The 27,221-nt window shown below is 39.4% G+C and overlaps 1 protein-coding gene across 1 annotated transcript; it reads left to right on the forward strand.

Annotated features, from left to right (window-relative positions):
* The first annotated feature begins 10,712 nt into the window (after positions 1-10,712).
* LOC135467029 (uncharacterized) lies at positions 10,713-26,700 on the forward strand. Its single transcript, XM_064744784.1, has 11 exons — positions 10,713-10,730; positions 10,922-10,979; positions 12,460-12,639; positions 16,632-16,794; positions 18,224-18,317; positions 20,228-20,352; positions 21,035-21,161; positions 22,557-22,742; positions 23,205-23,327; positions 23,825-25,226; positions 26,501-26,700. The coding sequence occupies exons 1-11, from the start codon at positions 10,713-10,715 to the stop codon at positions 26,698-26,700; spliced, it is 2,676 nt and encodes an 891-aa protein (XP_064600854.1).
* The last annotated feature ends 521 nt before the right edge of the window (positions 26,701-27,221 follow it).

Genomic DNA, 27,221 nt, shown 5'->3' on the forward strand with positions numbered 1-27,221 from the left:
GTTGGCAGCTGTTGCAGATGCTGTCTGGACAGGTGCAATGTTACAGCCACTCCCACTTTTCCAGACAGTATACTAAGTAATTCCTGGCCAGTCCGAAGAAGTGAAAATAATTAAACATTTGTAACAAAGACTTTTGCAGGACCCACAAAGTACATGTATGTAAGTCTTTTATTAGCAACAGCTAGCACTTTCGTTTTCAGACAGGTGGTTCAAGAACAAAAACGATTTCTCACATTTGCACAAAGAACCAAGATCGTAATTACTACTGTACTTGAAATAAAGAATACATCCCAGGTAGATCACTTTTCTGAAAGCTCTGTATGGTTTATGGGGTCCACAGAGGCAGGGATTGGATATGACTTGTCAGGACTCCAAATGTGTATGGTAAATGAAGGTTTGTTAGGTTGTTCATGTATGTGAGAACGTTTGTTAGGCTGTTGGCGTACGTCAGGAGGTTTGCTAGGTTGTTGGCGCTCGTCAGGAGGTTTGATAGGTTGTTGGCGTACGTTTGGAGGTTTGTTGGGTTGTTGGCGTACGTCAGGAGGTTTGTTAGGCTGTTGGCGTACGTCATGAGGTTTCTTAGGTTGTTGACGTACGTTATGAGGCTTGTTGGGTTATTGTTGAAGGGCCTACGTCAGGAGGTTTGTTAGGTTGTTTAATGTTCGTCAGGAGGTTTGTTAGGTACTTGTCCAGACGATACAAAATAACTAGCCATCAAGAAAATTTTCAAAGCGGCACAGATGTACTGTGGACAATTCCTCTTAAAGTGAAGAGGAATGAGTATGAAATTTAAATCAGACCACAAAATTATACACCAGTCAGTGGCGTCCTAAAAGACGTGTCGCCTTTAACTTCAGAGCTAAACGCACACTTGAAGCAGCAGGAAAAAGAAATTGTTTATTGACCTGAACCCACTGGTGTGATTCTGCTGGCAGCTTCTTTGTCTCATCAGTAACACAACTCCTTTTTTTCTGTATTAAGCAACCTTGATCTGTTCGTTATTAAATCAACATGTACCATGAATTACGCAATCAGTTTTTGTCGGAAGTTAATGTTGACATGGTTACATTCATGCTGTGCAGATGTTGGTTATTAAATGTCATGATTAATTTACACCGTGTAACTTTTGACAGATGTTTCTCCAGGAGTTAGGCTTGTGTATGTGAAAACAACATAATACCTCACTGAGGACATATTAGGTGCAGGTTCTCTACCTGTACATAACAACCAAGTCAGTTGATATTGCATCTAACGCTATTTATACTTTATAAGACACCTTTGAATCCCATGTAACCTTTGAAATCTTATTTATGTATATCAAATCTGAAAGCAACTTAGATAGAGCTGGAAAACGTGGGCTACCTCCTCAGTCATTCCTTATTCCGATTTCGAATATTTTCTCATTACTACTTTGCCTTATTTTGACTAATACGTCACATCTACCTCATTCAAGATCTCCTGTTTCCGTCTAGCATCAAACATAACTCAATCTTTTGTCATGTTTGAAGGAACTTACAACAATAGTATAACTTAAATGTATAGATAACTTGGACATCAACCTAAGAATAGGACGATGCTCATGGCCACTGGCTACCCACTGAATCATGAAAGCAGGGCTTAAAACAGAAATTACTGGATGGTAAACAAAAGACAAGAAGTAAAAAGCAGGTATCCACGTGGTCAACCGACGGTGGTCAACATCAAAAAGCATTATGCGGTCAAGGAACGGTTGTGGCTTTACTGGAATATATGATTTCTATGTTTGTATTGAATGTATATAAAGAAAGAGAAAATTGGCACTGCAGATCGTTGTGAGACATACACTAAATTCATGACAAAATCTTTCTTAATTACTTCTTTCATCTCCACATATTTGCCCTTTATTTTTACCGTCGCTGGTAACATGGTCTTAAACTGGTTTTATTTGGGGAGAAATTGGTCGGATGCGAATCTAAACTCAAATATAGATATATTTAACATGCTGTGTTTCGTTCAAACCCAGTGGAACTTTGTCATTTGCTTATTAAATAAGGTATCACACTATATTACTTTGCTTGTGCTATGGTAATTACCGTGCATAGTCACATTTATCACTGGTCTTTGTTTTCCGTCAATGAATGTAGAACACGAAGTAAAGTGTTACTCTGCAATGCCAGTAAAATCAATTCTCAATTAAAGAGACAAAAGTTACTTAACCAATTCCCTCTGGGTGCTGTCAAAATATCGGGATCTTAAAGAGCCAGTGTGTGTGCAATTACATCTCGTCTAAATATGGATACCTCTGCGATTTGCACATGTCTATTTGTATACCTACCGCTGCCGGCCGCACAAGGTCAATATCTGTTTGTGATGTAATAGCCTAGCCGAATTTACCCTGAGCAAAGCAACCTGACACACCCATAAAACTGCGATTTAAACTAGAGCATGAACTTCACTCGTTCTGAAGAACAGCGCTTTGTTCGGAATAGTTTGTGGAAAAGCCTTTCATTCGATTCACACGGTTTGGGTTGATTAACATGGCAATCATTTTTCATGATACTTAATTTTTACTGGAAAAAGCTTGACTGGCCTTTGATTTTCACTTTGTGGAATAATTTTATCTTCAATTTACTAAATGATGTACAAAACAGCACATCTAAATATATATTATAAAACGTTTATTTGAACTTTTAATTCAAATACTGTTTTGTAATTTTTATTTTTGTGTAAAATTTCAAAATTCATAATTCAGTTATTGAGTATAAATTGGACAATAACACATAATCTTTAACAATTCTAATCGACTAAATCCAAATATGTGCATATCTTGAAAAATTCTGAATATTGTTGTTACTTTAAATAGAACTATTTACATAATTATGACTGACTAAAGGAATTATTAGTAATGTTTATCATTAGTTACCTGTCAAAGCACCAGAAAAAATTGTGCCGTCGTATCAGTATGGTGAAAATCACAACAATCATAAATAGTAAGGCGTTTGTTGCTTGGCCATTGCTTGACGAGCTTGGAGTTATTTACTCGCTGCTGTTGTTCAACAAACAATAAACACGATTAATTCCGCACTGAGAAAACATGACAAAATACCAATTAGCCCGATGGATGGCGAAGTAAAGGTTCTGTCAAATCTGTTCTCAGCGTAAGTTTGTTCTGTGTGGCTTAATTACTTAGAAAGGATATGATTGCGTGTATGTGAGTGGGTCGAACAATTACGGTTCATGATTAACACTGAGTATACAGATCAGCTTTATGAAGAGATGTGACGAACTCCCAGTCAAACGTTTTAAGACGAGAAGGACAGAACGGGCGGTTAACTTGTCGGACACCAACGAGTTGGGTCGTTTTAGTAACACTACACACCGTCGAGGTTTACAGAGACACTGACTAAAGTGGAGTGCTGCTTGAAGTGTCGAGGGGTCAGGAGACAAGGGATAAGAGCAGGATTCTACAGGGTGGAGTGACGGGGGAAAGAACTTACTGGTGAGTAGAGGACCTCTCATCTCAGTGCCAAAACTTCGCCGTGGATAGCGGCCGTAAGAAAAAAAACGCCACCCCCGATTGAAACGTAATGCCTCTTGACCAGAACTGAAAAAAGCTACATATTCACGTTTTACCTTGTACGACTTCGTGATGTAAGGGTTACTGTGACAACAAAGATCCCGGCGTCCTGGCAACGTCACTGGCGGCCGCGGGTCAGGCCAGGGCGTGACATCGCGGTGCGGGTCGTGAGTGCCGGCGACAGAAATTGTGTATGACAAAGTATATATAGGTAATTCCCATTAAGTCATGTAGGAGGTGGTGCGTAAGTCGGTTATAGAAGAAACACCTGTCTCAGGTGCAAGACGATAAACCTGAACTCAGGTAGGTTTACTAGTGCTCTTTTTACTGTTTGGGTTTCTTTGATCCGTCTAATCTTCCAGATGGTTTTATTTATTGCATTTCCCGCTTATTTGATTTCTTTGAAGCTGTTCGTACGTGTTTCGATTGTTTAGATGGCCTCCATGAAACTTATTGCAATATTTTCTTTTAAATCAAAGAAACAAGATCGTGCAGAGAGATATCTTGCAGATGGTATCGTTAAAAGAAGTCCAGGACGGCTATACTGACGGCTATACTGACGGCTATACTAAATCCTGACTGCAATAATGTAGTGAACTGCAATGAAGTAATAGTGAAGTGATACTACGCCGGCTCTTTGCAGTAACTTAATACCTTACAGCCGAATTCTCTGTTTCCATTCTTTAACGGAAAACTATCTAGTTTCTGTGTCATTTATATTAAAGAATGCCTTGTTGTCTATGTTACTTCCGGTGTCTACTAGTGGAGACTGTCCTGGTTTGTACAACTCTGCAATCATTAGTTAACAGGGCAATACTTGGAGAAATGGACAAAGGGCAATGAGTTTGTAACATTGGGATTTCTCACTCGTCGTCGGTAATTAAACCGTAGAAATTTTTGATGAATTCACTGAGACAACAAACTATTAGTATATAAGATAACTGACTGGAAACGATCCCAATGTTGTAAACTGCCCTTGTGTCATACATCCGCTATCCAACACCGTAATCATTTTTCTTCAACCCATTTACTCTCTCCATGGTTCACAATTCAGAATCAACTCGTTTACTCTTTCGATGGTTCATAGGTCAGGTGCAACTAATTTATTCTTTATGGTTCAGGTTCGAAAATCAGAATCAACGTAAATGAGCTTCGAGTAATGAGCACAATGCAGAAATGGCTCTATTTATCTGGATACGAAGGAATCACGTTTTCAACCAATGGCTGTTCTTTACTTTTTCCATATATGTGTAATCTCTTGTTTTGCTTGAAGCGTTCAAGCTACGTTTCATGAGAAGATACTTTGATTTACATTGCATAACAGTATGCATAAGGAGCATTCGTCTTGCTGTAAATGCCCGGATTATGTAATTATTTCTATAAGGTCTAGAAAACATAATCTACGCTGAACGAAGCACTTACCATAACATGACATTAACGTTTAATGACATGGGCAAGGCCGCCTTTCATATTTGCGCACGAGACATCTGCAAATGCTCTTGCCATATGGCCCTACGTGGCAACATACATATCTATGTTAGCAATTTTTGTATCAGCTGTAATCTAATTGACATATTTGACGGCGTAAATTAAATATGAGTATTACAATTGGAAATTTCATTAGCAATTCGTCGATCAATGTCTATATATATATATATATATATATATATATATATATATATATATATATATATATATATATATATATTATATATATATGGCTTATGGCTTGTCCCACTAACGTTCAACCCGCTTTACTCGTATAAACAGCTTCTAAACTATATATAGCCATATATCTCGTGGTCAGGTAGGCGGTTTGTGTTGGGGGGAAACCACAGTGTTGTTCGAGCAAATGGCGATTGACACATATTATTGACGGCATGGACAATGTCCGGGAAGCTGAATGGACACGAGACGCATATATACAAAACAATCTAGTATTATTCCACATGGATTGCCAAGTATTTGTTTCAAAAACCGCGTTGCTGTCGATTACCCCCCTCAAAGGCAAATTATTCCAAACGTAACATTTCCGCTCCTTTTTATGTGGTTCTTTCAATTATAACTTACGTCTTAAAATATATTATCGACATATACTTCCTTCTTCCTACAGCAACACACCCATCGTGGGGGAAGCATAAAACCACTTGCAGCAAATTCCAACACTTTTTTTTATTTTATGTGTTTGAAAGTTCCGCTTTATGTAAGGAAATGCAGTCAATACATATATGATTTGTACATACCAGGATGTGCATTGTTACGTCCAAAATATGACGCCTTGAGATTTGGATCCAATTGCCACAAATTATCTGGAAATTCAGAGCCGAAAATAATTTGTATAGCGGATATTGAAAACTTTGACATTTCACTTAACGCAAAAAAAAAACTATGCAACAATACAGCAACTATTATGCTAATCAGCTTTGACTTTACAGTTGCATTGATTGTTATTAATGTTGCTTGAATCTTTGATATGAAAGGTACGTTCTATTTTCTTCAACGGATTGTTGTTTAAAATACGTTGCTGTAAATGCATGTATATGTGTAGCATGATATGTGGTGAAAGTATTTTTTTCGTGCATTATAAACTCCATTTTGCGCATTGAGTGCGAGACTACTATGACGTTGTCAACACTAGTCCTGAAATTATTTGAATTATTAATTGTTTGCTATGTGTCTTATCAAAAGTGCATCATATGCCAGCGATAACCCAGAAGATCTTTTTCGACCGCATTGACTTCAGGAACAGAACTCTAGTAATTTCTGCACCCGTTGTCAAGATGAACTGTTCGACCCCGATAGCCGCACGGCCCGCACTGCTGTTGCCATCAATTATTGAATTTTCTGTATTCTGTAATTATGTCTCCCTAAAAATACTGTGTGACCTGACATTTGTACAGGTTGATCTTGAAAGTTGATTAACCCCTTATATTTCCTCAGCTTAAACGTTTCCTCATTGATTGATTAGAGCTTTTAGAGAGTTCAAACAATACTCGAAAACAATATTGAATTGCTCATTGGCGTTTGGCACCTTTCGTACTCTGTAGCTTTCAGTGATCCGTGAAGTAAATCGGGTCCAACGAGGAAGAAACGTCCACAAGGAGAAACAATGTTTTTACTATATCACCGGTTTACTGCTAACGTGCACTTCAGACCTCTGTTTGTTGCGCTTTGTTGAAATTAGCGGCTCGCCATGAAGTCGGTGTAAATTACGACCGGTGTTCAAACACAAAAGTTGAGTATTTGTATGTACGTGAGCGTGTGGTCAGATCGGATCTGGACGCAGAACTATGTAACTGATTAACCCAGGAGTTTGCTCGAGACGTTGACCAGCCGGACTGGGGGGTGATACCGTTAGTCTTCTCTGGATCCAAACCATGCCCACAAGCTGTTGGTATGAATATAATTTGTTACGTGGGTATTACAGAAGCGAGCGTGACGGACGAGCGTGTTTCGGGACTATATTACAGACCATTCTAGTCAATGGATCAAGATAAAACTATCATGTAAAAAAAATCCAGGATTATGTTTTTTGCAGTGTTTATTGAGAGAGTTGTGCGTTAGGTCACTGAGGGATTAGCAAACAGATATGCAAACGTGGCCGGGTTATAACCAAGGTCATCAGGGTGGGGAGGGAATACCTTTAATCCCAGCCATCCTAAACCTAGCGACAATCACCACTTGCTCGTTGCAAGCAGGAGGTCTTCTTAGTTTATAAAAATTCTTAGGAAGCTAATAATCAGCACTCAAAACCTGTCACAGTTATATATTATCCGGCGATATCACATCAAAACTGTGCCCGTTACCTTCGTGGCACCACTAATGGTCTGACCTACATATGCGTACCTAGACCCAGAGTTCACGCACTCACGTCAAACATAACATTTGCATGTATTTTGGTGTTGCTATTTTATAACACATACACGCACGAAGCTCTATCGCTTCGTTCAGGGTTCAAGCAACTACATTAAAGACAAATGGGGGACCTCCGTGGCTCAGTTGGTTAGCGCGTTAGCGTAGCGGAATGACCCTGGAGCCCCTCACCAATGCGGTCGCTGTGAGTTCAAGTCCAGCTCATGCTGTTGGACTTATTGGAATATTGGAATACTCATGGCAGTAACAAACAAGTACTGCAGAATACCAATACGTAAAGTTTTTTCTATTGAACTTAATGTATTGACTTCCATGCTCAATCCCCAAAAAGGATTGCTTTGTTACCATTACTGTGTAAGGTGTATCACTAAATCATTACTGAATCGCGTTAGATAGCAATAATAATCATAAAATGCTCAGCGATGATAATAAGTCGTACAAATATTGGAGATGAAATGATTGAAAATGAGCAGTTAACTTTCGCATGAAACTAGTGTAACAGCCACGCAAGTGCTTCCACCTAGAAACTTAGTTTTGTCAAAACTGGATAGAATGCACATTTAGGCCGGAGTTCAAATTCTTTCGCCACGATATAGCTGAAATATTGCCAATGTGACGTTAAACCTTATGGTTGTCTAATTTAGTCGTGTTTGGTGATGAAAGAGCGTTGATAAAAATATTCAAACTTGAAATGTGCATATATGTTTTGACCAAGGCTGGACGAAAAATCAGTACCCATTGGCATCCTCTTTCGACAAACATGGACCTTGCTGTGTTTAAGTGCAACATAAATTAAGTGAATAAGATTGACCTTGACTTTGACCTCGATCATAATCAAGGATGATGTGAAGAGTAAAACAACTGTGGAAAACTGTTCCAACCTGTACCTACATGTACCCGGATGCAATCTACCCAGTCCCTATATCATTCTCCTGACAGCTTGTCTGGGTCTCTTAGTGACCATGTAATATACATGTAATCCAAACTATGCTGGATAAAATATGTATTTCATGTATCTCTGATTATTAACTTGTCAGTATTGTTGATAAATTGCTAATATATAAGGCTACAGCACAAAGAGAAATACTAGAGCAGCAACGTCAGTGGGATATGTGATAAATGGTCACACGTAACCAGGGGAAGACAACCTCTTGTCAATTTACCTTACTAATGGTTTATTCTAATTCTTCAGATAAAGACTTAAACAGAAGCACATTACACACCACCTAGAATTAAATAATAGCACTTCAAATTTACTGAGCTTTGACAAGACCCACAAATCAACAGTGTTTGCACTTATACTATTTATTAATCACTCATTCTTTGTACAGAGTAAATCTATTTGTTACCAGTACTGGTATTGAACTGTGGCTGTTCTGCATATAAAGTTCGTTAGGAAACAACAGCGAAGTGTTTGGTTAACCCAAGCTGACCAAAGACACACGTAAGAAAACATTTGATGCATGACTACCATTCACAAAAACATGTTGTTGTAAATTACAATTTTATAAATCTCCGGCCGTACGTGGGAAGGTCTGCCAGCAACCTGTTGATGGTTGTGGCTTTTCCCCGGGGTCTTCCTGGTTTAATCTCACCATAATGCTGGCCGCCGTCGTGCAAGTGAAATATTGGAATAATGGAAATCGTTAGGTGCTGAAAACACAGGCCTTTCTATTTGAACATAAATATTCAGAGTTCATGATATTTTCATATTCATATTTTTGAACGTGTTACGTGTATAGCCTTACCGCCACCCCCGTTCCGTATATACATACGTTTGTAGATATGATGTCTGTTTTAAACGGGACAAGGTGTTTGAGCATCAACGCATGTTTATTTTTTCTGCAAAAATTAGTGGGTCAAGGTTATTCCATCAAACGACTTCTTAAGTTTTACAAAGAGTATAATTCGCTTGTAAGTAAATATGGACAGACCGTCCAGAATCTCTGGCACTGTACTTCTTAAGTGTTCTAATTCCGCTTAGCCTGGGGTTAGGGAATTTATATTCATCGTGTTGAATTACACCGCCGCGTTGGATATATGAAGAGTGCAATCAAAGTGCAACTAAGATACATATTTTGTTATCGACAACTTTCTGGCATGGTGCACGATTTAATACTGATTTCGCTCAGTCGCATAGAGCATGCTTTACCACATTTCAACATCATTGAAAACTACCGACTGCTTCTCTTTGCATGATTCCGTCCTCTTTTCGTACTTTATTACTTTCTAAGTTCTTTGGTGGTTTGTGTTATACGTCGTATTGAGAACTGACCTTGCGATTGTTGACTTAGAACGTCTTTAATGGCTGACGGTTGATATACGTATGTCTGTTTCCACGCATTATTTAATAATGCATGTCATAAGCCATTAATATTAAACTGATGGTTTGTTTCCATTATTTCACTGGACAAACATAATATGGAACTAACGAAGACGATTCATTTTATTACGTAGCACATGCATTTAACATGCACATGCAATGCATATCATGATATCTATCGTGGACTCAAGCTGGTTGTCACTAGCACTGATGGAAGATTATCATAAATAACGCGACCGAAGGCATCGACATAGGCCTATGATGCATGTTAGCAGTTATGATACCATATTCGTACCGCCTCAGTCTTCGATGTGGGAGCGGGCCCTGGTCTAGTGGTTGTACAGGCGCTGGATTTCAAACAGGACACAGATGGTGCGGGGTCAATCCCGGCCTTGAACAAAGAATTTGTAGACAGTCTAACTTCCGTTTTAAACCACTTGTCTTCCACCAATATGGTATACATATTTGTGCGTCACAGGGGAGAAAATTCGCCAGTAACTTGACTGTGGTCAGTGGTTTACGCCGGGCACTCTGATTTCCTCTATCCATAAAACTGACCGCCATCGTACAAAAGAAAAAGTTTTGAGTTGGACGTTAAGCACAATTGAATAAATTAAAAAAATAAATAAATAAATAAATAAATAAATCGGCACATATTAACCAGTGTTTACTTCCTGATAAACTGGTTTAAATTTTTTATTTATTTGTATTGATTGGCGAAAATCTTGGTTTTCAGTAAAATGCACGTTTGCTATTCAGGCAGAAAAATTCATAGAATTCCTCTTACCTCTCTACCTTACCAAATAAAATACGAGATGTGGAAATGTTAAAAAGAAAACTTTTCGCAGATTGCCTAGACACATAATTAATTATCGTGACTGTGTTCACCAAATGAATATGGAAGTCATGCTTTTATGTGTTTTCTTCATAATATCAAATAAAAGAATCGCAAATGTAAAGATGGAAATATTTGACAATGTAAGTAAATGTTTATTTCAAAATATGTACTCAGCAAACATTAGAATCAGTGTGCAAACCAAAGAGCGCCGGGCAATATTATTTCGATCTGCACTTACATAGAGGTGTGGTATGTGGCATTCGTTTTTACAAGTTTCAAGTTCCAATGTTTGCTCATCTGAATTGTGTAATCTTTTATTTTTCTATTTTAGGAAATGGGGCTTTATACTCTGATTGTGTTAGGGTTGGCTTTTCTTCAAGGAGCTGAAGGTAAGATTGCAAAGGTCAAAATGCTATGCTAGGATGACAAATTCAATACAAGAAGTATAGACTGGACTCTAAAACAACACCATGAGTTGTGCGAAACCAAAACAGATATCATATATTGTATATATCACTTCAGTTATCTGTCTAATGAGATCATTACATACTACATAAAATGGGAATAGGTTCTGGTAGCAAGTCTTAATCAACCGATAATGAAACACATTGGTAGGTAGAATTTTCTGACCCTTTCCACTCTTTTCTTCTCTTTTTAACTGTGTCGCGTCTTTTGCCTCACAGAAAAGAGAAAAATATACAAAGTAAATAAAAACAACAGAAATTACAGCTGGTCATTGTTTGAGAACAGACACAACCCGATCAGAAACAGACAAATGCTAAGATACAGTTCAAAAGTAATGGCAGTGTTGGCTGAACGTGTCTCACCGGTTGAGCATTGTGGACTGCTTCAGTTCAGATTTCAAACACTTAACTGGCCATCCAGGGGCCCATTTTGCGAAGGGGGTGTAGCTTAATTCAAATGTAAAGTTCCTAAGGCGACATTTCTCTGAAGTATGCGTCTTCCTGACAGTTACGTCTCTCTAGCGAAATTCCAACCACACGGCACACAGTCTATGGATTCAGATCCAGTTAATCGATGTGGCTTTTATTGGGGAACTTCGTATACACTGGACAGTCGACAACGCTTGTGTGTGCGTTTGCGCAGGTCAGCGGTATGTGAAGACCATTCTTCTTCCTCCAATATTATGCGCATGCATTTGTCATACGAAAGAAGGTTCGTCAATGACGCGTGGGTGTGTGGTATAATCTGGGCACTCCCGGTTTCCTCCACAAATACAAAAGACCGCCTGAATTTCCTTTGCCCACAAACCTATCTGCCCTCGTACAAGTTAAATTATCTTGAGCACGGCCTAAAGGAATAGTAAATATTAAATAAAGACCATTGAAATATATATCTAAAATACGTCTGCCTTACAGGCTGAAAATTTAACTCTACTGTACTCAGTCCAAACAAGGTGTGCCTTATCGGCCATATTTCCAATTGGTACATGTATATGGTGAAGTGAGGGCATTTTTTACCCCAAAACTACATTTTGTAGACTATATTCATGAAGCAAGTATATCAGATAAACCTGTGTAACAGCTAATCTAATATTAAACATTTTATGGACCATACATTGGTACAATTTTATCGTTATAATTATAATATAATTTCATTTTAGCAAAATCAAAAACATCTCATATGTGACATCATTCGAATAAGGCTGAATTTAGTCTTGTGCTCTGTATGTATGAATAAAGCACCATATATCTATCACCATTTGTTAGAGATGCCTCTGACTTGAAGGCGCAGATACACGTATACAGCTTTATCTTATCATTTACGCAATTCTCTCCTATCTAAATATGTCCATTTTGTTGATCTTGCATTGTTCATATTTTTGCCTTCTTTTAAATTCCTTTTTAGCGGGAAAAAAGGTTTTCTGTTACTTCTCTAGCTCTTCGAATGCGCGGGGTGGTATCGGGAAGTTCTGGCCGGAAAATATCGACCCGTATCTATGTACTCATCTCATATTTGCCTTTGCTGACATCGCCGAGGGTGGCAAAGGCTTAGAGCCCAACAACTGGAACGACCTTGGCAAACATGGTACGTGAAATACTGTCTAGTACGGTGAACCTATTCTGTCCTGTGTCATCACAAGGAAAAATGAAAATGTGTTTTGTTGTGTCATGTTAATCAACCCAAGGCAACTTATATCCGTTTATATATACTGATTTCCGAAAATCTTAATTTGGCAAGAAAGATTTCAGAAAAAAACATTCCTCTCATAGCGAAGAGTTCATAGTTTTTTTAAATTTAATGCTGCAGCGAGGATTTCGTATTTGTGAGTCGATTTATGTGACCTTCCAATACGTGTGTCCAAAATCTGGGCTTCATGACAATAAAAATGCATTAAGTATAGGCTGTAGACTAACCCCTACAAACAACAAAAGCTACATGACATCGTATTCACGATGGCTTCAAAGTTTGTGTAGGATGAGGGTTTTCCAAAAATAAGAGAAATCTCGAACAGAATATTGATTCATCCAGTAACCCTCCAGACATACGTTACAGACACAGGAAAATCGGATTTTGTGAAAAAACAGCGTGGAACAAACGGTTTTATTCCCAATTTGATAGAACGTCCGGTTCGGGGGGCGGTAGATCCAGGGTCAATCCTGGGTCGAGTAACACTTAAGACCCTAACCGAGGAAGCTGTAACTTCAGCGTGAAGGGGGTAGCGCAACGACTGCTTGACCCGTGCCACTATAATGGTTCGGGCGGGGTGCCTTACTTGCCTTCGGTAATGCGTCTGCGTGAAGCAGCACTAGATAAAAGAGCGGTGGAAATCCGTCCTGAAACAAAGGGGGACCATTAAACGCACTATAAGGATTCCTTTCGTAGTCATATGACTTAAAAAAAGAACGAAGTTAAACCCGAAGCACACACTCACTCCCATTTTGAATTCCGCTATATTTATTTCCGTATAGGTAGTTTAGATAGGAGTTTTCGCGTTGGCCAATGCACCTTTATATGCAAGACTATAGACGATGTACATGACGCCTCCGTATAGAGCTTTATTAAGACAAAATACATTCATTGTGATGTAATGTAATGAAATTCATGGGAATGTCTGTATGCGCTCGTAAAGCTTGCTGTGAGTTGCTCACGCAGCAATCATCTACGTATGTACTTTATACTTACCTGGCACCAAACGTATAGGCGATTCTGCTATCCAGCGTGGCAAAAGAAATTAAAATAAAATATGGATTATGAAACGATTTTGAAATATTAAGACGCTTTAGAATATTGATTAAGCAAACTGAATTAATGTTTGATTCGAGATGGGAGAATTTTAGTTGACTTTTCTCTGATATCTCAATCAATGTTACATGCACTCTCTATAGACATATTTTTCATTATCGAGTGAGTGTGCTTTGAATATAATGCAGAGCTCTTTTCTACGTTTAAGTATTCACAACAAGTATTCCTTAACTCACGTCCAATATTATTATACAATGACATGTGGACATACTAATTTAAGTTGGTGAGAGGACCGAAGTGCTTGCCTTCAATTCCAAAGCAACACGAGGTGAAGGTTCGAACCTTGCTTTAGCAGATTTTCTTGCTCTCACTGTGCGGGGCCTTGGTGACAAAAAGCGGACGGTTACAGTCTTGTGGTCGTTTATACAATATATACCAATTTTCTTTCAAAAATATGCTGCACAAACTGTGCACTGTGGAAAGTCCGTCAGTAAGTTGTTTACTCCGGGCCTGCAATGAGCCCTACCCATTTAACTGACCACCATGATATGAGTGGAAAAAATATTCAAACAACAATCGAGCGAATAAATACATAAATAATTTGAGTTGAACAGTTTATCCACCAACAGATACAAGCATTCATGCTGGTAAGTTTGCATGTAAGGCCTCGTACATCACATTTGATATTTAACAACATACCGGAAAATTTCGTTTCTGACATATTTTTGATGCATTCCACTCTTTCAAGTATTGTGTACAGATACAATTTATCACAAGGTTTTTGCGTTCTAAAGTATTAATAGACACATGGCGTAAACTACCGCTGTAACCTCAAAAGAGAAACATTCTTGTTTATACACAATCGAGTGTGAATGATTTGTTCTGGACTGGATCACTTTGCAGATCACCCTTTTTTCTGGCCTATTGACTCTGGAATTCTTTGCATTTTGCACCCTATTGACGTATTGCAATCACTCAAACATAATTACTCAAATTACGTAATTTATTTTTATCCATCATTGTTTGGCCTCAGAAAACACTTGTGTCAACACACGTGGACTGCTCTTTAATCCAAAAGGTTGCCTCGACGGCTCTCAGAAGACCGGTCCTGCATTGGAAAACATTATCTGTCTATCGATGGACCTTGAAAGTTTTGTAGGTTATCGAACGCAGGTGGAATAAATTCGAACGTTAACGGGTCATGCCATGCATATATATCACGGGAAGTTCTTATGTGTTGTATGTGCTATGATTACGTCATAGCCCCTTTCTCTTGTACACGACGCCTTGTCAAGAGAGAAACTTTCTACACACATTTTGGGAACTCCTTCCAGTTAATCATTTACTTGGTTGTTTGCCGTGGACCTTGTGGAATCAGGGTTAGGGGCGTTCTTCAAATTTCCTTCTTGACATTTTTTACTTATATCATATCACACCGGAAAATTCTGGCGAGGAAGATTAGTAACACATGTGCAAACAATAACCTCGCCGGCCACTCCCGTTAAGTAACCGGCTTCCACATTTCGGAAAGGTAATAACATTGAGCATTCTCAGGCACCCAAAAACTCAGGTCTAGAAACATCACCCTGTATTATGACTTGAACCTTAGTTGTTAATTAGAATTCAGGTACATATGGCGTCTGTTCCGAGTTTGTCCGATTACACATCTTTCGTGGGAAAAGTCATACACTTATCAAAAGTCGTGGTTTTAATCCACAAATGATAAAAGGCTGAGGTAAAACCTGTGTACAGCTCGTTCGTTTACCCTTCTGCGATTGATAAAGTCATACTATATTGTTAATCAGAATCGTTGTTTAAATGCACAAATGACTGACGTCTCACCGTTTAATAGGTAGCTTGAAAGTATGGGTAGGTCTATTTCTTTAGATCTAGTTACCGATAAGTCAAATTAGAGGTGATAGCTACTAGATCTGACTTCAGTGACAACAGTTCAGATGTCTGCTGGAGTAGGCCTACTGGATTATGATACTAACGCCTCAACGACACTTTTTTTGTGTACAGAAGGGGAGAGTGCAACGACTGGTTGCACAAATGGCTCGGGCGGGGCGCCTTACTTGCCTTCGGTAAGTCGTCTCAGTGAAGCAGCACTAGATAAAAGAGCGGTGGAAATCCGTCCTGCGACAAGGAGGCACATTACACGTACATGCACCCTAAGGATTCCTTCGTCGTCATATGACTGAAAAATTGTTGAATACGACGTTAAACCTCAAGCACTCATTCACTCACTCACTCTTTTGTGTACACACATCTAGTACTTAGACCGGCCCGGATAGCACAGTCGGTAGAGTGTCCGCTTCGGGACCGGTAGATCCAGGATCAATCCTTGATCGAGTCACACCTAAGACTTTATAAGAGGAAGTTGTAACTTCCTCGCTTGGCGTTCAGCATGAAGAGGATAGTGCAACAACTGGTTGACCCGTATCTGTATAATGGCTCGGGCGGGGCGGCTTGCTTGCCTTCGGTAAGTCGTCTCAGTGAGGCAGCACTAAATAAAAGAGCGGTGGAAATCCGTCCTGCAACAAGGAGGCACATTACACGTACATGCACCCTAATGATTCCCTCGTCGTCATATGACTGAAAAATTGTTGAGAACGACGTTAAACCCCAAGCACTCACTCACTCACTCTAGTACTTGGACGCAAATATAGCGTCGAATGCTCCGCAGAATCGCTTTGTCATCATTACACGTCCCAAATTATTATTATTATTATTAACTTCTTATATTGTTATTAACTTTCCATTGTCGGTGTGTTTTGTTGCTGTTCACGAATGCTGTACTAGCTCATGTTTACCAATACTGCTTTTGTTTCCAGGTCTGTACATGCGCACTCACAAGCTGAAGGAAATAAATCCCAAGTTGAAGTTGATCCTGGCGGTGGGTGGCTGGAGGATCGGTTCTCTCCCCTTCCTGCCTGTAATAGCGACGTTGGAATCAATGCGGCTGTTTGCAGCGAGGGTAGTCCACTACTTGCGGCAGTAGGTATTCGTTTCTCTCCAACACATTTGACACTATGCACTTAAGAGAGTCCAACTGTTTTCTCACTGGTATTATTATGTCCACGCGACCTTTGTTGTAAAGAAAAAAAAAATGCATTGTAAATCAACAAGAGGCTGTATTTCACCGGTTAAGGGTTTGCCAGCTATCACACTGTTCGAGTCGTCGTTGCTCTGGTTTTACTCTCAATGCTGAATACGTCTTTATGTATTTCACCGGTTAAGGGTGACCATTAGCCAGCTATCACACTGTTCGAGTCGTCGCTGCTCTGGTTTTACTCTCAATGCTGAATACGTCTTTATGTATTTCACCGGTTAAGGGTGACCATTAGCCAGCTATCACACTGTTCGAGTCGTCGCTGCTCTGGTTTTACTCTAAATGCTGAATACGTCTTTATGTATTTCACCCGTTAAGGGTGACCATTTGCCAGCTATCACACTGTTCGAGTCGTCGTTGCTCTGGATTTACTCTCTATGCTGAATACGTCTTTATGTATTTCACCGGTTAAGGGTGACCATTTGCCAGCTATCACACTGTTCGAGTCGTCGTTGCTCTGGTTTTACTCTCAATGCTGAATACGTCTTCATTTACATTACAAACATATTCAGATATTCCTTTCACATTGTTAAGACATTTCCGTGTTTTCCTACTCTTTTATGTTATTGAACTGAATTATTAAGATGGGCCCTTCGTTCTGTTTCAACTGACTTGGTATGTGTTACTGTCTTGACGATAACTCAAGAATTACTCGACCTCTAACATGTGAATGTCCACCGGAAAGCCTTGTCCATGGTGATAAATTTTACTGGACGGGTGCTTAAAGCCTTTTTCCATTATATATTGGTAACCCGCGATAGCATAACGGCTTTTGTGACCTTAAGGAGGTTTACGCTAGCTTTCCAAAGGGTTAGCTACTGAGCTACCTGACGTTACATCATCGATTTCATCCCTAACACTGGATGTTCCTACGTTTACTGCTCTAGTATCCACTCGTTGTCTATCGGGCCAACAGTTCCGCTTCTAACTCGGACTAAGATAGCTCAGTAAACAATCAGTTTCGAACAAATATGTGAAGAGATGTAACGCGTACTGTCTCTCCGAGTTTGTCTTATTCCAAATATGTTTAGCTGTGAGATTCTTTAAATAAACGGAACTGGTAGGCATCCGAAGACGGATCGTGTCTAAATCCGGGTGCGAAACGTGACTAGGTTTGTTTGTCGCATCTTATCAGAGTTTAGGAAATAGACGTTAGAACAATGATCCTTTGAAGTATAGGTCACACCTTGATGTAAGCCATAATTACCACAAATTCCACAAGAGAAAATGATTGAAACCAGGATTGTATACGCTATATCAGTGTTTGAACCAGTTATTGTAATTTATTATTATTGCACACGGCTGTGTTTGCAGTTATGGATTTGATGGCATGGACATGGACTGGGAATTCCCCGGGATCAGAGGTAGCCAAGCGGAGGATAAGTACAAATTTACAGAACTAATGAAGGTATAGTATAGAATTCCTCGGCGATTTATCTCTAAAGAATATGTGTAAACTTGTCCAATTATTGTATTACATGTATTTTAAGTCAATTTTGAAAAAAATTTATGTTGTTGTTGTTGTAGATTTATTATATAATATTCGATACGGCCTTACAGCAATGCTTACATTAGGAAATATTCTTTAAATAATTGTTTTTTAAAAAGGACACCATAAATAGATCAGGCTTGGTATATACCTTTCCAACCCGAATATTTTAACACCTCTTGAAACAGAGTTCGTGTGAAGGTCTGCAGCAGTCTGTGGATGGTCGTGGATTTCCGCCGGGCTCAGGTTTCCTACCACCACAATGATGGCCGTTGTCGTATAAGTGAAATATTCTTGAGTACGGCGTTAAGATACTGTTAAAATAGACTTAGGTATCAATTCAAGAATTTTGTTATAACTAACATATTCATATCCTCTTTCATTTAATTGAAGTAAGTTAAACAGTCATAAATAGACAGCTTGGGAAGTGTATTAAATACCGTGTATATTATAAGTGATTGTTTTTCACCTTTATCATACTGACTTTTTCATAGATGTGTACCTTTTTCAGAAACAGAATCTTTCTGTTTTTATAGGTAAAATGTCTTGGTCTTATTAAGCAAATAAACTATGCTGTAAAAGATACTTCTTAAATCTCTGGAAAATATTGACTGTATTTATGAGCATTCTATAAAATGTATGTCTAACGGCCGGAAGTGGAATATCACACACGTGAATGAGCATGCGTCAAAAGAAGCCGTGGATTATTATTATTATTTTATAGATGAAAGCTGACACGTGTGTCTTTACTTAATGTACTGGCGGGAATCTGTTTTATAAAAATAAAGAACAAACATGCATCAGATCTACAGCTTTGCAAGTATCAACTACATTTACCCATATTTAGCATTCTGTTTACCATGGAACCACCAACTCTGCCAAGAATTTCGCACACCCTAAGCCTTAATTGGCATAAACTACAATTTTAAACATACAAATGATATTTTCTAATCTGTTGAACATACCACGTTTTGTGTGGAACTAAATTATCTGAAATCATATTATTCCATTTAATGGTAGCGCTTTTTAAACCTACGGTATATAGATATTAAAAACTATAATATTGCTTTTTTTTTGCTTTCAATGGTATATAAAGAGATACAAAACTTTCATATCGGGTAAATGTAATACTCAACGAGATATTCTACAAAGGAAAATTTTAGAATATTATAGAAAAATATAAAGAAGAATATAGAAAACAATATACTATGAAAAGGTAACTCCTGGAAGTTAGAGAATATATATTTTGGCAGTTGAAGTTGACGAGTTTACCACACAAATGATAAGAAATATCAATGCGCTCATGCATCCTACAGCTGACTGAGCCATAGATTCGAAGGAATTGGGTTTAGGATGACTCGTAAAGACTGGAGTAAGGGAGATAACTATTTCTTGACCGCTTTCAAGCGCGACCCAATACTTTTCCACACTTATTCTCCTCCAGCTTTCAAAGAAGGTTAGAGTTCCTTAAAACAAAGCGATGTCATAACTGGGAAACAAAGTTGTACACTTTCAGATTATCCAAATAGTATGAGAGCAAAAGTATTCTTTGGGAATAAGTAAGATTTTAAATTTAAATATGAATCATAGCTGCAGTGATGACTTATGTGAGCTAGGACGATGGCATGGTCCGAAGTTGGAATAAGCAATCCGTACCGTCACTTGGAGCACGGCATAATAAGGGGGACATACATGAATGTAAAGAAGCCGGAGGCGGGCGATCCAGTGGAATTGTAATATTCAGAGAAATTGTGCCAGTATATTACAGTTTCATCCACTTTTCATATGAAATATCATATGTTTAATTGCATGATTATATATGTGAGCAGACAATACAACGAGCATTTGAAGTGGATGCCCTCAGGCGGCGAGCTCCCAAACTGTTGCTGACCATGGCGGCGGCGGCCAGCAAGTACTACGCAGAGATAGCGTATGAGCAGGACAAGCTGTGGCTGTGAGTTATATAACATAAATACATTCTCATAGTCAGAGCGCTTTAAATCGGCCACAGTTATGAGGTGAAACGTTATTCATAACAAAGTGAACCAGATACCTATACTTTTTTTTCAAAGACGGTAAGATTAGATACTTACAGATATTTACCTGTTTCTTTGTGTTTGTCTTCATGTGAGTGTTATTTCTTTTCCCACTGGAAGTATGTTGATTACATCTCTGTGCTGACTTACTGTCATGTCGTTAATGAGCAGGGGAGTAAATTTAGAGCTGGGTGCTATTTGATCACATTTGCATGTCTTCATTACGCTGTTTTGTAAAAAAAAAAGTAGGTATACTTTTATTTCAGCGCATGTTCCGCACTTTACCTTCGTACAGAGCGGAACATGCTTTGTAAGGAATGTGGAAAGTATGTTGATTTCGTGTACGGTGTTCACATGAAATTCCAGACTGCAAATTCTTGTCATACATAGCCCAGCATAATAATGGGAACCTTTCCCGCCTGAATAAATTTGATCCCAAGCTATCTATTCCTATCATTCCTGTATTTGTGATATTCAAAGTTTACACGAAAACTGTGATCAGTTCAGCTTGTTCCGGAGTGGATAATGCGCGGGAATTACATGTACATTAGCCGTTTTGCTAATTACAAGTCTGCATTATTATTTTTCTTCACGTTGAAGGTATGTTGACTACGTGTTGTTGATGACGTACAATTACCATGGAGCTAACTGGGAGAATGTGACCGGTCATCACAGTGCTCTGCTCCCTCACAGGCTTGACAAAGATGCGGATCGACAACATAACTTCGTATGTTAAACTCCAGTACACATGCGCACAAACTGATTAAGTCACTAGAGACTTTTTTTGATGAAAATAGAGCCGAAATGTGACATTTGGCCCAATTTTCTAAATCATATTTTCGTCAAACTGTGCTTTATATAAAGTCCTAGGATGTAAACCTACTGAAATTATGACAGATTAATACCGGTCGTAAGTCATGCTATTTAAAGGTACAGATCGAACCTATACGTTACTGCTTACCTACGAATAAGAACACAGGGATTAAACCCTTATTCAACAGTATGCGTTGATGGCAGAAGGCTTATTCCGTTTTCTCTGCTGTAATTTCTTTTACAAATTATGGTTTCAAACCATTTGTTTGGTATATTCACTATCCTGATCCTATGTAGAAATCGAAATCATACACAATTGTACTATGGTTCTTAAGTGTTTTTTTTTTCATTACAAATTTTCAACGTTTTTTCCTAATCACGTGAATTACTTTGCTCAGTTGTGTGCGACGCTTTATGCAATTCAATGACTGTGAGTTCAAGATTTTGTACCGACCCGATAGCACAGTACTGGCCCCGATAGCACAAAGTGGTAGAACCAGGGTCAATCCTGGGTCGAGTCACACCTAAGACCTTAAAAGAGGAAGTTGTAACTTCCTCGCTTGGCATTCAGCATGAAGGGGATAGTGCAACCCATATCAGTATAATGGCTCGGGCGGGGCGAATTACTTTCCTTCGGCAAGGCGTCTCAGTAACGCAGCACTAGCTAAAAGTTGGGTGGAAATCCGTCTTGCAACATGAAGGCAAATTACATGCTCTGTAAGGATTCCTTCGACGTCATATGACTGAAAAATTGTTAAAGTACGACGTTAAACCCCAAGCACTCACTCACTCACTCAAGCTTTTGCTACCCCCCCCCCCCCTCCCCAGTTGTACGCGACAAAGTCTGCCAGCCCACTGGATGGTCGTGGGCTCTGTCCGGTTTCTTCCCACCATAATGTTGTACATGTAAAATATTCTTGAGCACGGCATAAAACGCTAATAAAATTAATTTATTTGATTAGATTGTACGCCGTACTCAAGAATATTTCACTTATACGACGGCGGCCAGTATTGTGGTGGATGGGAACCTGGCAGAGCCCGGGGAAAACCCACAACCATCCGCAGGTTGTTGCAGGACCTTGCCACTTACGACCGGAGAGGAAGCCAGTATGAGCTGGACATGAATTCACAACAACCACATTGGTGAGAGTCTTCTGGGTCACTACGCTGCGCTAGCGCGCTAACCGACTGAGCCACAGAGGTCCCTCACCAATCAAATAAATACAGTAATAAGATTTCAGGATATTATTGGACGTCTTTAGTTGCCATACCTGGATTGAATACTGGTACATATAAACGTGTTCTTTAGGTATGGTCAGTAGAGTACTGGCTCAGAAGTGGCATTCCCCCGGAGAAGTTGTGCGTTGGGCTGGCCACCTACGGCATATCTTTCAAGTTGGCAGATCCCAAACATCACGGAGTCCGGGCCCCTGTGCTCGGTCCCGGATCACCAGGCCCACACACAAATGAATCTGGGATACTGGCATATTATGAGGTCAGTAACATTCAATGTTCATCGCGGTCTGAAAGGAATTCCGACATGCTACAACTGATTTCCGATCAATTAAAAAGCCCTATACTTATGTTAATAATGTAGATTCAGCATGGAATGGTTACAGTTTGGAACGGAATTGTGTAGATATTGTGTTTTTCTTTATTTAATCTCACATCAAAATTAGAATTATATTGAAATCATATATAACATAGTCCAGAAACAAAGGAAGTGTAAAAATGGAATTTTCTCTTTGTTCACTCTTGTTGAAAAATTTGTAACTTATACTAAGGCGGTCAGTTTACAATTGAATATTTTCTTCAACTATATACTAATATACTCGTTGCAACACCGCTTTGTCAATATTTCCTGGCAGCGGTTAAAGATGTTGAGGAACAGAGATTTCGACAGGCATATCCGGATATCTATGATACTCGTTTAAACAGATCATTAACATTTTTCTAGATTTGTGACGCCCTGGAAAACAGAGGATGGCAGTTGGAGTGGATTGATGACCAGTATGTTCCTTACGCTCACGGCCAAGGAGATTGGGTGGGGTTTGAGAATCAAGACAGCTTAATCATAAAGGTATGCCCCCATAGCCGTTTTAACAAATCTCCAAGGTCAAAAAGTTGCATGAAGATCGGCGTATGGTTAATTAATGCCGCGGCCAAAACCAGTTGATACTGAGTTCAAATCTGAAACCCGATCGGTGAAAATCTTGAGGAATTACCGCATATGGAAATAGTTTCTTCTGGCACATGCATTTCATAAACAGTAATTAAATGCATGGGTGAAAATAGCTTGTGACATCTGGATTTTTATCCAGCTTTCTTTATAATATTCATTCACATCCATTTTGGAATAACGAACAAGTTTATCCAGAAAGGCAATACTGTTTCCAGTCTCATTTTATGGTTTACGAGTAAAGTTTTCGTATAAAACTTCAACTGGAGGCCACAGGCGCCTGGCCAGTGACAGTGAATTCTTCATACACGCATGCGTGAAATGTGCACAAAAATTCTGCTAAACAAATAAAGAGCAAGTATCAAGCTATTAAGTGGCATTTCTTTTCGGAACAACAGATGAATGATGTTTTGAAGAGGGGATTGGGTGGCGTCTTGGTCTGGTCAATTGAGATGGATGACTTTACCGGTCATTGTAACGAAGGCAGATTTCCACTTTTAAGAGCAATCAACAACGTCCTGAAACCTAGTTATGATTCAGACGATCTCCTTGACGACGGACTTAACACGCCGAGAGGCTCTCCGCCAAGGGGTAAGGGTGGTCTGGGGAACATCAAAAAAAGCGAGGACATCGTCCAAGATCGGCCTAAAAGCACGGAGGTGAAAGGTTCAAACAAAGTTGGTGGTCGACCGAAGGGGTCATCGCAGCAGCTGGAAAGCGGTGGTCTCTCTGTTGGTCGCAAACAGAAACAGGGACCAACGTCCAGCGAAGGAGGTCTCAGTAGTCAAAACGAAATGAGAAGGTTTTGGGGCAATGACACGGATAGGAATGGATCAAACCCAGTGACCACAGAATATCCTCCCACGGCGGTCAGCGAGACTCCGATTTTCTGGAACCCTTGGATTACGCAATATCCTCCTTCATGGAACCGCCAAAACTCACAAGAAAAGACTAAAAATAATCGACAAGATACAAATTTATCCTCAGAAAATGGCGATTTCAAACAGATTCGGTCAAACTTTTCGGAGTGGGGCGAAAATCAGACATTTCCTAGTTTTAACAGTTCGAACATTCAGGATTTACGGAACATGTCACGTGGGCCGCCAGGCGAGATTCACTTCGAAACAACGACAACGTTCGATAACGTTGGGTGGCCGGAGACTAACACATCTGAGGAAGATGATGATCCTCAAAACGAAACAATCCCGGAAAAGGAAAATAAAATCGAAGGCAAGAAAGAATCCGCAAGGATACAGGAAAGACACAACCATCAACACAATGATTCCAACAACAACATTGATAACGTTTTTAACAGCACAACCACAATAGAAATAAAGCTAAATGACACGTCTCAGATTGATAATCTTCAAAACATTACATCAAAATCGGACGATAAGCATAATATGGACAAAAATGTCGATTCAATAATCGAAGATTCTATCTTATCGAATCAGAGCGAATCATCGACACCCTCAACAAAGACCAGACCGCAAGAGGTCCAGCAACCCGGCGAAACCCCAGAGTTCAGCGAGGACCTTGAGAAAAGCGAAAGTGAATCCAATGGTGATGTCAGCGACTATTCCTGGTATGATTACTGGGATTCTGAACATGAGGATTCAGACTGGAGTGAAAGTGACTACGATAGCGAATACGATTACTCTCATGAAGGCGACTGGTACGACTACAGCTCTGAGTATTACGACTCAGACTACGGCTCTGAGGACTATTACTACAGCGAACCCGGGGAATTTCAAGAAGAGCCGTCGACATCCACAGAGAGTCACGACGTGGACCATCACGGTGAGTTATTTTCGTTTAGTATCGGTATAGTTATTTTGATATTTTAACCTATGTGTCAAAACAGACATTCGTATTGCAGCTGTCAACCAATAAGGACGTTCCTTAAAATAATGGCATGGCCAATTCCCAGAACGACGTATAACACAAACCACCAAAGAATTAAGAAAGTGTATAAAGTGTGAAAATAGGACGGAATCATGCTAAGAGAAGCAGTAACAGTAATTTCAATAATGTTGCAAGGTATGTTCTGACCGACTGAGTGAAATCAGCATTCAAATCGAGTACCATGCTAGAATATCAGTTGTCGATAACAAAATATGCATCTCAGTTGTGTTTTGATTGCAACTGTTCAAATATCGAACGTGGCAGTTTGATTCGGCACCATGAATATAGCGCCCCTAGCCCCAGGTTAAGCCGATTTAGAGCCAAACTGTGCCTTTTGCCACTTTTCGCAGAGTGTCATGATGTGGACCATCACGACAAGGGCCATTTTCTGGTATCGGTACAGTTCATTATTTTGGTAATTAAGCGTTTTTGCATTATCTTTAATTTAAAAGATAATTACCAATTGCATGTGTGGAAAATAAACTTAATATGGACTTGAAAAGTTGTATTAACCTTCAAGAAACCTATATAAATCAACAGTATAGGTCATCATCATTCGGGGCTCCCAAAAGCAGAATATTCATGCTAACACTTACATCGCTTTGTACAACAGGACACTCCATATGTGTGTAATAGCTATTTCCATCTAGCAAATTCCGACTGATATTGAAATCGTTTCGCAAGTTCAACAAATGATCTGTGTAGTTCAGAACCGACCTTATTATCTTATAGTTGAGGGTGATTGTCGGTTCATTTGACCAAAAGTGTTACTCTCCTCACAGCCGATTGAGCCTTGACCCGTGACGTCGCGAGTTCGAACCCAGTCCAACTGATTTCGCTGAGGCTTTAGTCATGTTGGCCGTGGGGTATCTTGGGAATGGAAGTCGTTTCCCTGAGCTTCGTTCTCTTCTATCCTCTCAAAAATCCTGACAGCCGTCGTATAAGTGAAATATTCCAGTGTGAAACGTTGAACCAAAATCAACACACCGTGTTTCGTCCAGTCATAACTGGACCTCAGCCGTGTAAGTGAAACATTGTGCGCGTTAAACTACGGATAAATGAATAAACAAACGAAAATCTAACAAATAAATAATCGTCCCTGTATATACAAGAAATTACTTTCTGATAACAGTGTAGATAAATGAAGGTTTTTGGTTTATGTTTCACAGAAAACATATACGATTTTGACTGCAACGAGCATGGACTGGGTATCTACAAGGACCCCACGTCTTGTATTCACTTCATCATGTGTGTGCCCATGACAATATGGCACCTTGGACCCCTCAAGATGGACTGTCCCTCGGGTACGAGATTTGACGATAATCTCAAAGTGTGTAACTATGAGTACATGATACCGTGTGATGATTAACTCAGGAGAAAACCCTGTCTCCAGAGAATGTGGTAATAATATAGGTGTTCGTGTTTATAAATTATTGATTGTTATATGTGTATCTGTTATGGTTGGGATTATCGTTTTGTATATGGCGTAAATATCTCGTTCTTTCTCGCTCTCTCTTTCACTCACTCTTTCTCCCTCTCACGAACACTGTTGCGGAAAACATGCCGTGACGTCGTTGTTGATCTTGTGATAATAAAGTAAATCTAAGTTTTCAGATCATCAGTGCGATCGTTATTCATGTAAGAGACCTCGCTGACCGAGATACATAGGTGCTGACTAACTGCAAGTATCATACCCTTAATTGCACAATGAAGCAGTGTGATCGAATTCATCTTTCGCTGCTTCGGTCATGGCTATAAGTCAGTAGGCTTGTCAGGTACTTAGCAAATGGCGGTGGTTTCGTCTACCTACAAAACTGAGCGCCGTCATATAAATAAAAAAGTCTTGTGCTTGGGTTCAAAGTCGTACTTAACGATTTTCTCAGTCAGATG

The sequence above is a fragment of the Liolophura sinensis genome, chromosome 6 (genome assembly GCF_032854445.1).
Source record: "Liolophura sinensis isolate JHLJ2023 chromosome 6, CUHK_Ljap_v2, whole genome shotgun sequence".
Taxonomy (NCBI): domain Eukaryota; kingdom Metazoa; phylum Mollusca; class Polyplacophora; order Chitonida; family Chitonidae; genus Liolophura; species Liolophura sinensis.

Bases quoted from the DNA above. Each gene is read 5' to 3' on its own strand.
- LOC135467029 (XM_064744784.1), top strand. The intron at 21,162-22,556 runs GTATGTTAAACT...CGTGTTCTTTAG, and splicing joins CGGATCGACAACATAACTTC to GTATGGTCAGTAGAGTACTG. The intron at 25,227-26,500 runs GTGAGTTATTTT...TATGTTTCACAG, and splicing joins TCACGACGTGGACCATCACG to AAAACATATACGATTTTGAC.